The 13,418-nt window shown below is 48.5% G+C and overlaps 1 protein-coding gene across 8 annotated transcripts in view; it reads right to left on the bottom strand.

The window, feature by feature from the left end:
• Nucleotides 1-13,418, bottom strand: part of PDZD2 (PDZ domain containing 2) — a 325,503-nt gene that overhangs the window by 30,539 nt on the left and 281,546 nt on the right. For all 8 annotated transcript variants that reach the window (XM_045847727.1, XM_045847729.1, XM_045847730.1 and 5 more), the window contains 5 exons: nt 7,744-7,889; nt 4,369-4,488; nt 3,382-3,496; nt 777-850; nt 398-626 (listed from right to left, as the gene is read on the bottom strand). In XM_045847727.1, the coding sequence (XP_045703683.1) occupies nt 398-626; nt 777-850; nt 3,382-3,496; nt 4,369-4,488; nt 7,744-7,889 (684 nt within the window). The remainder of the gene's footprint in view (nt 1-397; nt 627-776; nt 851-3,381; nt 3,497-4,368; nt 4,489-7,743; nt 7,890-13,418) is intronic.

Below are 13,418 nucleotides of genomic sequence, written 5' to 3'. Positions count from 1 at the left end.
CAGGGAAAGACAACAAAGATGAAAAGCAGTAAGATTTGGTGATCACTCATGACTCAGTTACTGGTATTAACTGTATTTTTAACTATAATCTTTTGCTCTTTAAAATTTTCTATTAAGCCAGTTACGCTGGTGAGTGGTTTCTTCAAACACGAGTCTCTAACACACAGTCATTCATCAGGGGAGCCTGTGGGCGACTGGTAACTTCCGCCCCCTTCAGTAAAATGACTAAAATCTCCAATTTGGACCCACTGTCCATTTAGAGAATACCCTATGTTGTTGGCAGCAAAGTGCTCCAAAGGAACAGGTCACAGAAAAAAAAAACAGGGGAAGTTAACCTAAGAACAAAGCACGCGTCATCGTCATTTGAGAGCGTGCAGCGACAGTGAGGAGGCATCACCTTTGTTGAGCGTCACTTCCATGACGATTCTGTCCTTGGGCCCCGGGGCCTTCCGACCCAGGGAGGAGGGGCTGCTTTCATCGGAGCCCACTGCTGAGGAGGTTCCCCCGCTGGCGTTGAAGTTTGGGGAGCTGGATCTGCTCATGTGTGTGGGTGTTGAGCAGGGCGTGAGGCTTGGACTCAGCAATTTTGTGCGTACCGTTAACACAAATAATCCACTCCGGATTTGCTGAGGAAGCAAAAAGAAAGTAGGGCGAAAACATTCACACTTACCCCATGTCAAAGGGTGGGAAAAACCCCCAAACCAAAAAACAAAACCCAAACCAGGAGGAAATGAAGAAAAACGTAAGAAGATAAAGATCAATGAGGATGTCTTTACCTTGAAGGTATGGATGGCTTCTTGAAACGTCAAGCCCTTTATTGGTATTCCATTTACATCTAGGATTTCATCCCCTAGTGAGCAAACAGGAGAATTACATTAACGTCAAGCTTTAATTTACGGGAATCGAGCTGCTCAGTCAGTACGAGAATAGGACACCACGTGGTCCCTGATTTACAGCTCTATAAAACGAGTTTTCTTGTTCCAATCCACCTTCCTTAGTGGAGCTCCCTGGAATGTCACAGAAAGGGACAACTAATGACAATGTATACTCTTTGGCCGTCAGCTGTATTTCCATCTTTAATTAAAGCAACAATGGGAAGCATCATGGTTCTTATTCTTTAGCCATTGCCAAGTTTAATAACAGATGTCCTACGTTTAGAGATCAAACTGCAAAAAACGGAGTCCTGAGTCTTTCCTTATGGTCTTTGTTTAAAAATTCAACCCACTGGCAATGGAGCATAAACACAACATGCGAGAAGCCACTCGTGCCTTCACAGAGAGACGAGCTCCGTGAGCCCAGGGAGGCATCACAGGGCAGGGAAACTGGTGTCCATGCTAGAGACGAAAACACTTGTGAGGTATCATTTAGGAATGGCAGCCCCACCTCTAGAGACAGTCTAGATGCCTGGTCTTACTGGGGCTGTTCCAGGTTCTCGGTCACCGAGCTGGCAAGTTATATGCTTCCGTGTAAGAAATCACTGTAGGCTCATGTCAGCGTGCACACATACCCCTCTCTTCTCCGCCCCCCCCCACGCCCCCATCTGGACTCATCTTCAACCCCGAGAAGGTACAGTTGGGTCGTTTTTCAAGTTGCTGATAGTGTCTGCTGGGAATAGGGAAGAACTTGGACATCCTGTTGACTTACCAGAGTTTGTTTCTAGTTTGTACTCTTATAACACGGCCTGTTTTTTAAAATAACAGTCCATCAGACACACTACCGAGGGGCCCCGGAGAGAAGGACAGACGGGCCCTGCACAGCGGCGCGGGACAGAAGAGGGCCTCGCTGCCCTGTAACGGAGCGCACGGCAGAAGAGGGCTCCCACCCCCTCCAGGGCAGGGCCCACCCCAGGAGCACACTGCGCCTGCGGTGCATGGAGTTCTGTGCCGGGGTTTAAGAACGTAGCAGCTCCCCGTGACTTTGTTCTGTGCCTTCTCTTCTACGCAGTTACAGAAGTTGTAAAAGACGTGAAAGATTCTGTTTAAGAACCACCTGGTGTAACTGATTACTCAGCTAGGTGAGGTTTGGGGTTTCTTTCCACATGGGAAAAGCATGGAAGCATTCAAAGGATTGCTTATGCTCTGAAGGAAATCTTTATGCAAGATTCTAAAAAGACCATTCAACAGGTTGACAATCTGTTTTAAGGTCTTGTTTTTATTGTAAATGAACACAGATGAAAAAAAGTTTTAGGAAGCATCGAGTGCTGTTGGCCTTCCCCAACTACTGATCCCTCTCCGTCCTGCTCCATGGCACCCGCAGTGCGGGATGAACTCCAACCACGCGGACACGAGGGGCGTCCGTCATGAACACGCTCTGCTGCGAGAAGTGTACCTTGTTCTGTCCGCAGACACAAGCACCACCTGGGAGCCGCCCCTTCCTCTGACGGAGAGAAATACATGTTCTGCCGTCAATGTGCGAAGCCTGGTCACGAATCAGCATTAGCAGACAGGCCTCCCGGGCCATTCTGCCTGGAAAAGGGGCTCCCATCCACCCCATCGGTGACAAAACAAACCAAACCGGCTGAACTGAGCAGCAGCTCTGCTCTGGGCCGACTGCAGTGAAGACTCACAGCGTCTCTGGCAACTGGCAACACCGTGACTGAGTCATTTCATGAAGGGAGCATATCATGAAAAGGAAAACATCTGAATTCATGAGTAAGTTCTGGGGATCTGCACGGTGGCTACAGTGAACAGCGCTACTTATATTCTTGAAAACTGTTGACAGAGTGGATCTTAAATGTTCTCCACACACACACACACACACACACACACACACACACACACACAAACAGGTGATGCGAGGTGAGGGAGGTGTAGACTAACCTAATCGTAGTAATCATTTCACAATCCGTAAGTGTATCCAATCATCCCATTGTACACCTTAAACTTACATCATGCTATCTACCAATCACATCACCATAACGCAGGGGCAGGGTGAGGGTGGGGGCACTTGTTTCGGGTGTCGATGCACGGCAAAACGGTAGGTGCTGGGGAGAATGTAAAAGAAGTTCATGTACCCAGCCCCGAGGCAAGGGCGGACGAGGAATTCTCAGGAATTTTCCAGGCAAGGAACCCGATTAAGGAGCGAGGGAGGGAGGGAGGCAGGCACTGAAAGGCCCAAGTGAAAGGCAGAGAGCCATTTTTCGCAGGTTAGCCCATTTAATCCTCACCACCACTCCTCAGGGGTGTCATCAGTGCCCACGTTTACAGTGGAGGAAAGGGAAGCTCAGGTCACACTGTCCAAGGTCGGGACGTGGTCAATGCTGGGTTCAGCCCAGGTCTGCCCACCTCCCAGGCCCTCGGCCTTGACTGCTGCACCTCTGCGCCACACCCTGCACAGGGGCCGGTTCCGTGGAGTCCCGGCTGGCCCCCACCGAGGACCTACCTTCCTTGAGTCTCCCGTCCTCCGCAGCCGATCCGTTCGGGAAAATGGTCTTGACGAAAATCCCCATCTGTCCTCGAATGCAGTCTCGACCACCAGCGATGCTGAAGCCCAGGCCCTGCACCCCAAGCAGACGGAGGGTCATCGGGGGCACCTCTTCCCACGCTGGCATGTCGCCGAGGGCGTCCCTCCCGGCACGGCACTGAACTGCGGCGTCCGCCCCCGTCATGCTCGTGGTCAAGCTAACTAGCTGTCCACTCAAGCTTGCGATCCCTTCTCCTCCCCTCACTGCCCTGCCGCGCCCTCCACCCCCACCCCCACCCCCGCCCCGCCTCGCAATAACTACTTGCATGGTGCTGGCCATGCGTCACATGAAAGGGAGAACATTTTAGGTGTTTCGGTTGAAGCATATAAAATTGTCAGTATTCGACAACCTTCACTCTTCAAAAATGGCAATTTCACATGGATCAACCAAACAGCTCACGAGAGTCATTGCATGCTCTTCAGGTGCCGTATTTGTTTTATTCTTTTGTTTCCGTCTTTCCATTTTGTGCAACAGCTAATGAATATTCTGAGACTGGTGTAAGGATCCTGCTACATGTGTTCTCCTCTGTATGATAATACCGGAATCATGAGACTCCTCCGGAAGGTTAACTGGGAGTATCCCCTGAAGCCGCGGGGTCCCCTTTTCTCTCACTTCCGGTACAAGTTGGGGCACTCAGCTCACACGTGATCCTGTCCTAGCAGCCCGGAGCTGGAGACCCCTTAAATCGTAAGGACAGGCGGGTGTGACCGTGACACTCAGAGGCCCCTAGGAAAGGGTGCCCTGGATCCACTCAATATCCACAGTAAGGCCACACATCGTCAATTCCTCTTTAAACGTTTTAAAAAAGTTTTACTTTTTATTTTATATTAAAACAACAATAAAAAGCAACCATTGAAAAAAATGTATGTGAACCTGGTGCAGAACAGCGGGCAGAGGGAGCTCACCTTGCCCTTCTCCTTGTACAGCCCGATGATGGAGATGACCGACGGCCGGATGAGCCTCCAGGGCGACTCCACCTGCGTGGTGCTCAGGGAGCGGGTGGACTTCTTCACGATGTGGTAGTCCTGCAAGTCAGCAGACGGCAAGGTCAGCGAGGGTCTCTAGTATGCTTCCAGGGGCCTCCGGTGTGAAAACAGATTCAGACTTCAAAAGCCTCGATCGTCTTTTGGGTTAGATCGCCATTTCTCCCCGGCCCAGCAGCTTAAAGAACATTTATTATAAATAACGTGGGAGGAATAGCACTTTCTGCAATAAATTGCCACACCTTCCTCCTCCACAGAGAGAACGGATCGGAGGCCACAGATGCCTGGTATTTCTTTCCTCAACTGCTCTCCATGGTCCTGCTTGCTGCTCTCTGGAATGGAGTGAGCAGTCAGGGGTCAGAAACCAAGACGTCTCAGAAACTGCGGGTGACCGCCCTGGGGCCAGGGTCTCCCTCGGGAGTCACCCTCTGCCCCCACCCCAAGTTCCCAGTTGTGGGTGGAAAGCGTTTGCTGTTCTAACCTTAATTCACTCGCTCAAAGACTTAAGCCCTTGTTTCTTGTAAAACCCAAGCTGCAAATGCAGATACAATTGTTATTCTGTATGAAACATCCCAGCAGCTCCCGTTCTAGTCCCTCGCACTCGGACGATAAAACATTTTCCTTTCAGCCACACCTTCCCTTCCTGGCCCACAGCAGTGCGAATCTTGATCTCCTTTTTCTGTGCGGCACTCCAATATATACACTTGTAAGCAGGGCCCACTATTTATAATGTAAGAGATTACATGAGTCTATTGCTAAAGCATTCCTACAGTCTAGCTCCGTGCTATTCTTCTTAGAATAAATTTCCTAAATGCTAGATTTTCCAGCATTTGCAAAAAAAATCACTTCATATTTAGTCCTATTTTCTCATATTTTCATATGAGAAAAGAGACATCAGAAATAGTTTTTATGCTTAATGGGTGTGTTCTACTTTCAAAGGTAGAAACGAGATGTCGGCTAATGATATTTTTGTTTTCCTGGCAGCTTAGCACAATTATATTTTGTAGTTTCACAAAACACCTGCCAGCTATGTGGGTCTCCCAGGCCCTGATTCAATAAAAAAAAAATAAATAAAAAAGATGCTGGCTCGGCAGAGTCACTGCCCTTTCTCCGAAACCCCCACAGAAATGGCCAGACGGAGCCCACGGGTTCGTGGTCCTGGGACAGAGAGGCCCCGTGTCGACTCGAAAGGGAACTTTCTCTGCCCACCAATCTTCAGCATCATTCCACCCCGTCTCCCCTCCGGGACTGGCAGGCCTGTCTGCTTCACTGTTCTCTCTAATAGCTTCAGGGGTCCCACGGAGCTTTCTAGACCTGGGCTGTCCCAGATGGCAGCCACTAGCCATCTTGCGGCTGTCTACAGTTAAGTTACAATTAAAAGCACAGTCCTCAGTCTCACTAGCCACTTTTCAAGAGACACATGTGGCTGCCATGTTGGGCAGTACAAATATAAGGCATTTCTGTCACTGCAGAAAGTTTTAATGGATAGCTCTATTCTATTCTCTTTTATTTGTATGTTTATCCTCATCCAAGGACATTGATGAGATGGCTATTGATTTTAGAGAGAGGGGAAGGGAGGGAGGGAGAGGGGGACAGAAACATCGATGTGAGAGAGAAACCCTGATTGGCTGCCTCCTGCACGCGCCCTGCCCAGGGATTGCACCTGCAACCCAGGCAGATGCCCCGACGGGGAATCAAACCTGTGACCTCTCAGTTACAAGGCGATGCCCAACCCACTGAGTCACACTGGCCAGTATAGACAGCTCTATTCTAGATAGTACTTTTTAGTGGACGAAGAGAGAACAAGAAGAAAGAAAGAATCCTGGAAGAAAAAGAAAAGGGCAGAAAATAAGGAGAAGACAAAACAAAGGACAATTGAATGAGGAAAAAAAAGTCTTTCCTGTAAAATATTTACTAGCCTGTGCCCTCTAGTTTCCGGAAGCCTGGTTGGAAATAGGTATTTACAGGCTACAGATACGGCCGGGTCCCCTCAGCAGGTCGCCCCCTCACTGCTGGACATCCTCGGCCGCAACGGCAGCCGAGCCCCTCCCGTCCCGCACTGACCACCGCAGCCCGACAGCGTGGCTCTTCTTGCTTTCTGATCTCCTCATGTGCTCGGTCCACCTGCATCATCCTTTGCAGGTCGCAGACTTGTCTGCAGTCTGGAGTCACTTTCACCAGGTCCCAAGCGCGTGTTCTTGCTCTCTTTTCTCTTGATGCCCCCATCAGGCAACTCAAGTTGCCTCTGGGCGGGTCGGACACCACACAGCCTGACTAGCAATGGCTGTGGAACTGCTGGCGCTTCTCACGTGAAGCTTCCCTCACTGTGATTCTGGCGTGGCCCTCTGAGCAAATACCCCACCTCGCTGAGATTCCATTGTCCTATCTGTAAAATGGTGACCCCGTATTTAAAGTAAGGGCCCGACCCCGGTGTCCTAACCTGGTCCTTTTGCGCTCTATGATCTCTGTGTCTCCAAGCATTTTCGGGTGTCATTACAGCCTCCCCCTCTTCTCCTTCGCCTCTGCTTCATCACAGGCCTGGGGCAAGGAGCCAGGGGTTGCTCTTAGCCGTCTGGCTAATGGGCCAGGACTCAGAGAATCCTCCTCAAGTTCCCCAGAGACTGGGCCTGCCTCCAGGGGTGGTTAGGAGACATTAACTCCATTTCAACTGGGCTGAGGATGATGTAATTGAAGAGGTATCCCCATTCGGGGTTATGGAGCTCCGAACACTTATGGCGACAGGCCCTGGAATAGCAACATCACCTCCCACTTCACCCCTCTGGGCAGCCCCCGCTGACCCTGGCTGCTGGAGTCGTTCCTGTGTCACATGCCACACACACTCCCTTCCTTCTCTCACACAACCCAACATCCACCCACCCGGTTGTCAGGCTGACACCTGACGTGCCCACTAAACCAGTCATGGTGATTCACCCCAGACCGAAGGGCGCCACTGTCTCCCAGCCGCTGAAGGCAGCTCTCGGTGCCAAAGGACGCTAGAGGAGGGATCAAGGTGTCAAGATCCGACAGGGGATTCTTCTTCTCTACTGTTTTCAGATATTGGGCCGACTTCCTTCTTGCCTCCCGGGATAGACCTTACTCACTCTTGGTATGCCAGCTCTAGTCCCAAATGCTCCTGGCCCACACAGATGGGCAGTTGTTCAGGACACAGAAGCTCTCGCTGGTCTTTGGAAGAACTACGGGAAGCCTAGAGACCCCGGGGTGGAAGCATGCTCTTTCATCCCTGACTGGTCAGCGGTGACTGCACGAGAAAGCAAGCGGCTCCACGGCGCTGCCTACCTGTGCTGTGCTCGAAGATTCCAGCAGCTGCGGGAGAGAGTGCTTCCGGCCATCTCGGGACACCTCCAACATCCTGATCCGGGGGTCCCCATTTTGGACCATCAGCTCGTTATATTCTTCAACAGATTCTAGACGGTGTACACCCCCTTGAAAATACAGGGGAAATGATGTGGCTTGATATGGGACAAAAAAAAAAAAGCTTAAGGGCATACATAGGCATAAACCTGCTGTATTTATACCCATATTCATGGTTTTCAAAATGTCTGGTGTTCGAATCTTTCGAAGCACCGAACTCACCATGTTCAACCATGAAGCTCTGCATAAGATCAGCATGTGTTGAAGCAGTAATACCAGGTTATGAAGAAAGTGCCAGTTTTTGAGGGACAGATAAGGCAATGTACATATGAGGGGGACTCCCCACAAAAAACAGAATTATCTTCTGGAGGGAGGGCCTCTTGTAGTACAGGCTTCCCTCCACTATGTGAGTGTTCTAGGAACCCAGTTGTAGCAGTGTGCCAGCTAGTGTTGTTGTGAGAGGCTGCATTTCGTTTCAGTGAATTTTTTAAAAAGGCTCTTTCAATGCATTCGCCCATTTCATGATGGGTGACTTAGGAGCACACCTGCCCACACAGTGCTGAGTGTTCAGCAGTTTTTGACCAAAAACAGCATGACCCCCATGCCCCACCCTCCCTAGTCACCCAAGCGACTCTTTTTGGTTTCCCCAGATGAAAAAAGTCAGTTTGCCCATGTGGAAGACGTGAAACAAAAAATGGTAGAAGCACTAAAAGGCATCAAAATTGATGAGTTCAAAACTGTTTTGAGCAGTGGAAAAAAGTCTCAATAGGTGTATTGCATCAAAAGGAGAGTACTTTGAAGGTGACTAAAGTTTAAACATGTAAGAATAAATATACAATTTTTAATAAATAAATTCCATGTTCCAGCCCTGGCTGGCATAGCTCAGTGGATTGACCGCGGGCTGCGAACCAAAGGGTAGCAGGTTCGATTCCCAGTCGGGGCACATGCCTGGGTTGCAGGCCAGGTCCACAGTGGGGGCCACGCTAAGAAGCAACCACACATTGATGTTTCTCTCTTCCTCTCTCCCTTCCCCTCTCTAAAAAATAAATAAGTAAAATCTTAAAAAAAGAGGTAACTCTAGTTTAAAACAGAAACAAACAAACAAACAAACAAACAAATAAATCCCATGTTCCTTTGGGTCCCCCCTCGTATTTCACCCAAGGAAGATGTAGCCGTGGCTGACAGGGCAATAAACAACAGTGAGGACACTCTCGGGAGGCTGTTTTCTGGTGATGGAGGAACATCACTCTGTGGTCAGTACAGTGCCGTCGCTGGGGCACATGGGCTTTGTTTCAAGTGCAATGACTTTTAAAATAAACTTAAAACGCACAGAAATGTGCACGAATAATCAGTGTACAGTGTCACGAAATTTTCAAGTGGAGGTACCAATAACTGACACCCAAACCAAGAAACAGAATCTTGCCAGATCCCGAGAGCCCGTTTTGTGCTCCTCACCACCTCTCACCCACGGGGTAACCGTTATCCCAGTCTCTAACGTCACAGGTTACTTTCGCCTCTTTTCAGCCTTTACGTAAACGAGCGTGTGCAATGTGTACTTACTGTGTGTGTCTCGCTCCTCGTTCTTTTTTAAACATTTAAAAATATATGTTTATTGATTTTAGAGAGAGAGGAAGGGAGAGAGAAAGACAGAACATTGACTGGCTGCCTCTCATACACGCCCGGACCAGGAACCAAACCCACAATCTAGGTATGTGCCTTGACTGGGAATTGAACCCCCAACCCTTTGGTGTACGGGATGATATTCCAATCGAGCCACAGGGGCCAGGGCTGGCTCCTCATTCTTAGCGTTTGTTTGTGAAACTCTACCAGGTTGTTGCATGCCAACAGATTGTTCATCCCATCTCTTTGTACTATTTTATTGTATAAACACACCATTTCTGTGTACTGTTTCATGGAATAAACATCCGTTCTTTTGCTGATGGACATCTGGTTTATTTCCAGTTTTAGGTCTAGAACAAGCGTCAGAACGCTTTTTTTCTTCTATTTTGTAAAGGCAAGATAGTCAATGTTTTAGGCTTTATGGGCCACAAATGGTCTTGGTTGCATATTCTTTTTTTAAAAAAATATTTTATTTATTTATTTTTTAGAGAGGGAAGGGAGAGAGGAAGAGAGAGAGAGAGAGAGAAACATCAATGTGCGGTTGCTGGGGGGTCACGGCCTGCAACCCAGGCATGTACCCTGACTGGGACTCGAACCTGCGATACTTTGGTTCGCAGCCCGCGCTCAATCCACTGAGCTATGCCAGCCAGGGCTGGTTGCATATTCTTTACAAAAAGTTTTTACAACCCACTAAAACTGTAGAGAGCATTTCTAGCTCATGGGTCATACAGACACAGCCACTGGCGGCAGTCTGCTGACCCTGATCTAGAGTGTGCTGTTACTGAGCCTCCTCGTGCACGTCACGTCTGCTGGATGTAGCTCTGGGAGCGCAGCTGCTGGGCTACAGGTGCACACGCACCGTGACCAATGTCACATCACCAGTGTGCGGGAGTTCCGGTTCCTCCACGTCGGCGTCACACGTGGGGGTGTCTGTCTTTTTAACTTTAGCCATTCTGTTGGCTATAAAGCGGCATTTCATCATGGTTTTCATTTACATTTCACTGATGATTAATCGTGACTGAGCTTCTTCTAAAATATTCATTGGCTGCTTTTCTTTTTTTGGGGGGAGTGCTATTTTTGAATATTTTTATTTTTGTCACATTTTTAAATTGTTGTTCAAGTACAGTTGTCTCCCTTTTCTCTTCGCCACTTCCCCCCACCCTGTTTTTCTTTTGTAAAGTGCCTGTTCAAGTCTTGCTTGTTCTTTTACTGGGTTTATTCTCTTTTGTTGTTGGTTTACAGAATTTTGTTAATATACTTTGGATGTCTGCCTAGATCGTGGGCTCTGTGTATTGTGAATGTCCTCTGCACGTCTGTGTGGGGTGATGGTCCAGTCCAGCCACTTTACTTTCTTGATGTTTTTTTTTGATAAGCAAAAATTCATATTTTTAACATAGTAAAATATATAGATTTCCCTCCCTTTTTGGTTAGTACTTTTCGGTCCTGCTTAAGAAATTTTATAGTAATGATTTTTAAAGACGCCCTCCTTTATATTATATGCTATTTAAAAACAAGATAATTTAAAGGACATTAATCTTAAGTGATATCTTAATTACACTGAATGTAATAACTATAATCACACTGCATTGTTTACATCATACACTGTATCAGCCATTCTCAATCCTTTTCATCTCATGGCACACATGAGCTAATCACTAAAATTCTGCAGCACACCCAAAAATGTATTTTTTCCTGATCTGACAAAAAATAGGTACGATTTTTGATTCCTTCACACCGGATGGCTATTGTTGTGTTGGCTGTTGTCATTTTTAAATGTGACAAGCGAAGAGAGGGCAGTGCCCCTGACCAATGTTTTAAAAATTCTTGTGCACTGGTTGAAGACTGCTGCACTATACGCGTATGTACATACGTGTATACGTGTGTGTGAACATAGCTATACGCACATATAGATCCGTTGGAATATCAAGTTCTCCTGGACCGTGTAATGTCTTATTTGATGACTTCAAACTTCATGTACCTAAAAGTTTTTCACGAGATGAAACAAGGTGAGTCTGTACTCTTTTACAAATGATGGTGAACTTCCAGCAGTGACGGAAAGTTAGACGAGGGCTGACAGCTACTTCAGAATGGAGATCACCAAAGGCCTGGTTTTTCAAAAGCTGAATATTAACTTTGTGACACGGGTTTTCAAACACCTGAAATTCCTTTGCAGTCAAAGAAAATCTTCCATTTAAAAAGATCATAAGCCTAAGGCGTTAACATGGATCAGTCAGAAACACCAAAATTAAGAGGGAACCTGCCGGCAAGAAAGGAGGCATGAAGGGTGAAACCTCCAGTTAAAATTTCAGGAAAAAAAATGTTCCATGAAATCGCTTTAGTCATTTTTTTGGAGCCAGACCGGGCAAAAATCATAGTGGGAATGGCTGGAACCTCTTTACAGAAGAACCTCCTCAATAATTCATGACGAGATTAATCTATCTTGGCATGCTTACTCATCTGAAAAAGACTGATTAGAAGAAAATTCCTTTGCAGCTGACCGGGAAGCACTTGCCACCGACGGCAGAGAAACCACGTACGGTAGCGTCTGTCGATCATAGGCTGACACGAGAATACCAGGGTGACGCACTTGAAGAAAATACGAAATAAATGTCCAAGTTTGCAGGACAGACAAATTAGCTCATCGCATTAACATCTTCTGTATTCAAAGGTCTGTAGAGGGAGCATATTTCACAGCGCTCACTGCAGACCCCATTCCTTAAGCCTCTTGAAGAGGGCCTCCAAATTGCTTTTCCAGTCTTATCTCCCGCTACCCGGCTACATGAATCCATTGCACTAGCCTGCTGATTCTCAAAGGCAAGGATTTGTCCAAAACTTGCATCCTTTCCAAAACTGCGGAGCACATAAACATCACCCGACAGTTCGCCCGACTCTGCCGGCCCGTCACCTCCCACCCAAGGGCCTCCTTTCCCCTAATCGCTCTGACGAGCTCTGCTGGAGCCAGTCGCTGTGACTGTAGAACTGCTGGGTCTTGCAGATGGATGAGGAAGAAAACTGGTTGCCCCCGGAATGCCTCCCCCGGGCACCACAGCCCAGAGAGACCCCAAGTCCCTGGGGCTCTGAGCTGCCTTTTCATGGCCTTCTCGCTCTTACCCAGACTCGTCCCCGTACCCAGTGAAGCACCTTCCCCTCCTGAGAGGGAAAGAGGAGAACAAGGACAAGGACAGTGATGATGTGACATTAATGACAACAACGGTGAGAACAGTGGCAGCTACCGCACGGTGAGGGCCTAGCGCCACCGCACTTTGGAGTGGCCTTACCCTGTACGTTTGTTTTTTTTTTTTAAACTTCTTGTTTATTTGTTTTTTTCCAATCCCCACCCAAGGACATTTTTTCATTGGCTTCAGAGAGGGGGTAAGGGAGAGAGACACCCATGGGACAGAAGCACCAACTGGTTGCCTCCCACACACACCTGGACTGGGGACTGACCACACCCAGGCCAGGAAGCAAACCTGCAACTCTGCAGGCACCGGCACCTCCCACCCAAGCGTCTCCTTTCTCCTAATCGCTCTGACGAGCTCTGCTGGAGCCAACTGCCGTGACTGCAGAAGGGCATGTGTCCCAGCCAGGATCAAGCCTGCAACCTTTTGATGATAGGATGATGCTCTGCCCAACGGAGCCACGCCGGCCAGGGCGTCCAACTCCATCTGCCGACGAGGCCTGGCACTTAGAAGGCGCGCACGCTGATGGCCAGGATGAAGGAAGAAACAGAGAGCCAGAGGAGTGGAGTCACTTGTCCCAGGTCACACGGAGCCGGGCAGTGCTTCCCCCGCACTTCCTCGGTACGGCCCTGGATGTCTGGGAAGGACGCAGGAAGGGAGGGGGCATCCATACATGGCAAACAGCAGCCAGCCCTGGGTTTACTACTCAGCTGGGCGTGCTGCTCATTCTAAAGTAACAGAATGAACAGAGTTAGGGAGTCGTGGGTCTGGAAGGTCAGCCTGACGTCCCCTCCCCACATC

This window comes from Phyllostomus hastatus, unplaced genomic scaffold (assembly GCF_019186645.2).
Source record: "Phyllostomus hastatus isolate PE091 unplaced genomic scaffold, TTU_PhHast_1.1 phas_contig_58, whole genome shotgun sequence".
NCBI classification, from domain to species: Eukaryota; Metazoa; Chordata; class Mammalia; order Chiroptera; family Phyllostomidae; genus Phyllostomus; species Phyllostomus hastatus.
This window is presented reverse-complemented; position numbering and strand designations above follow the sequence as displayed.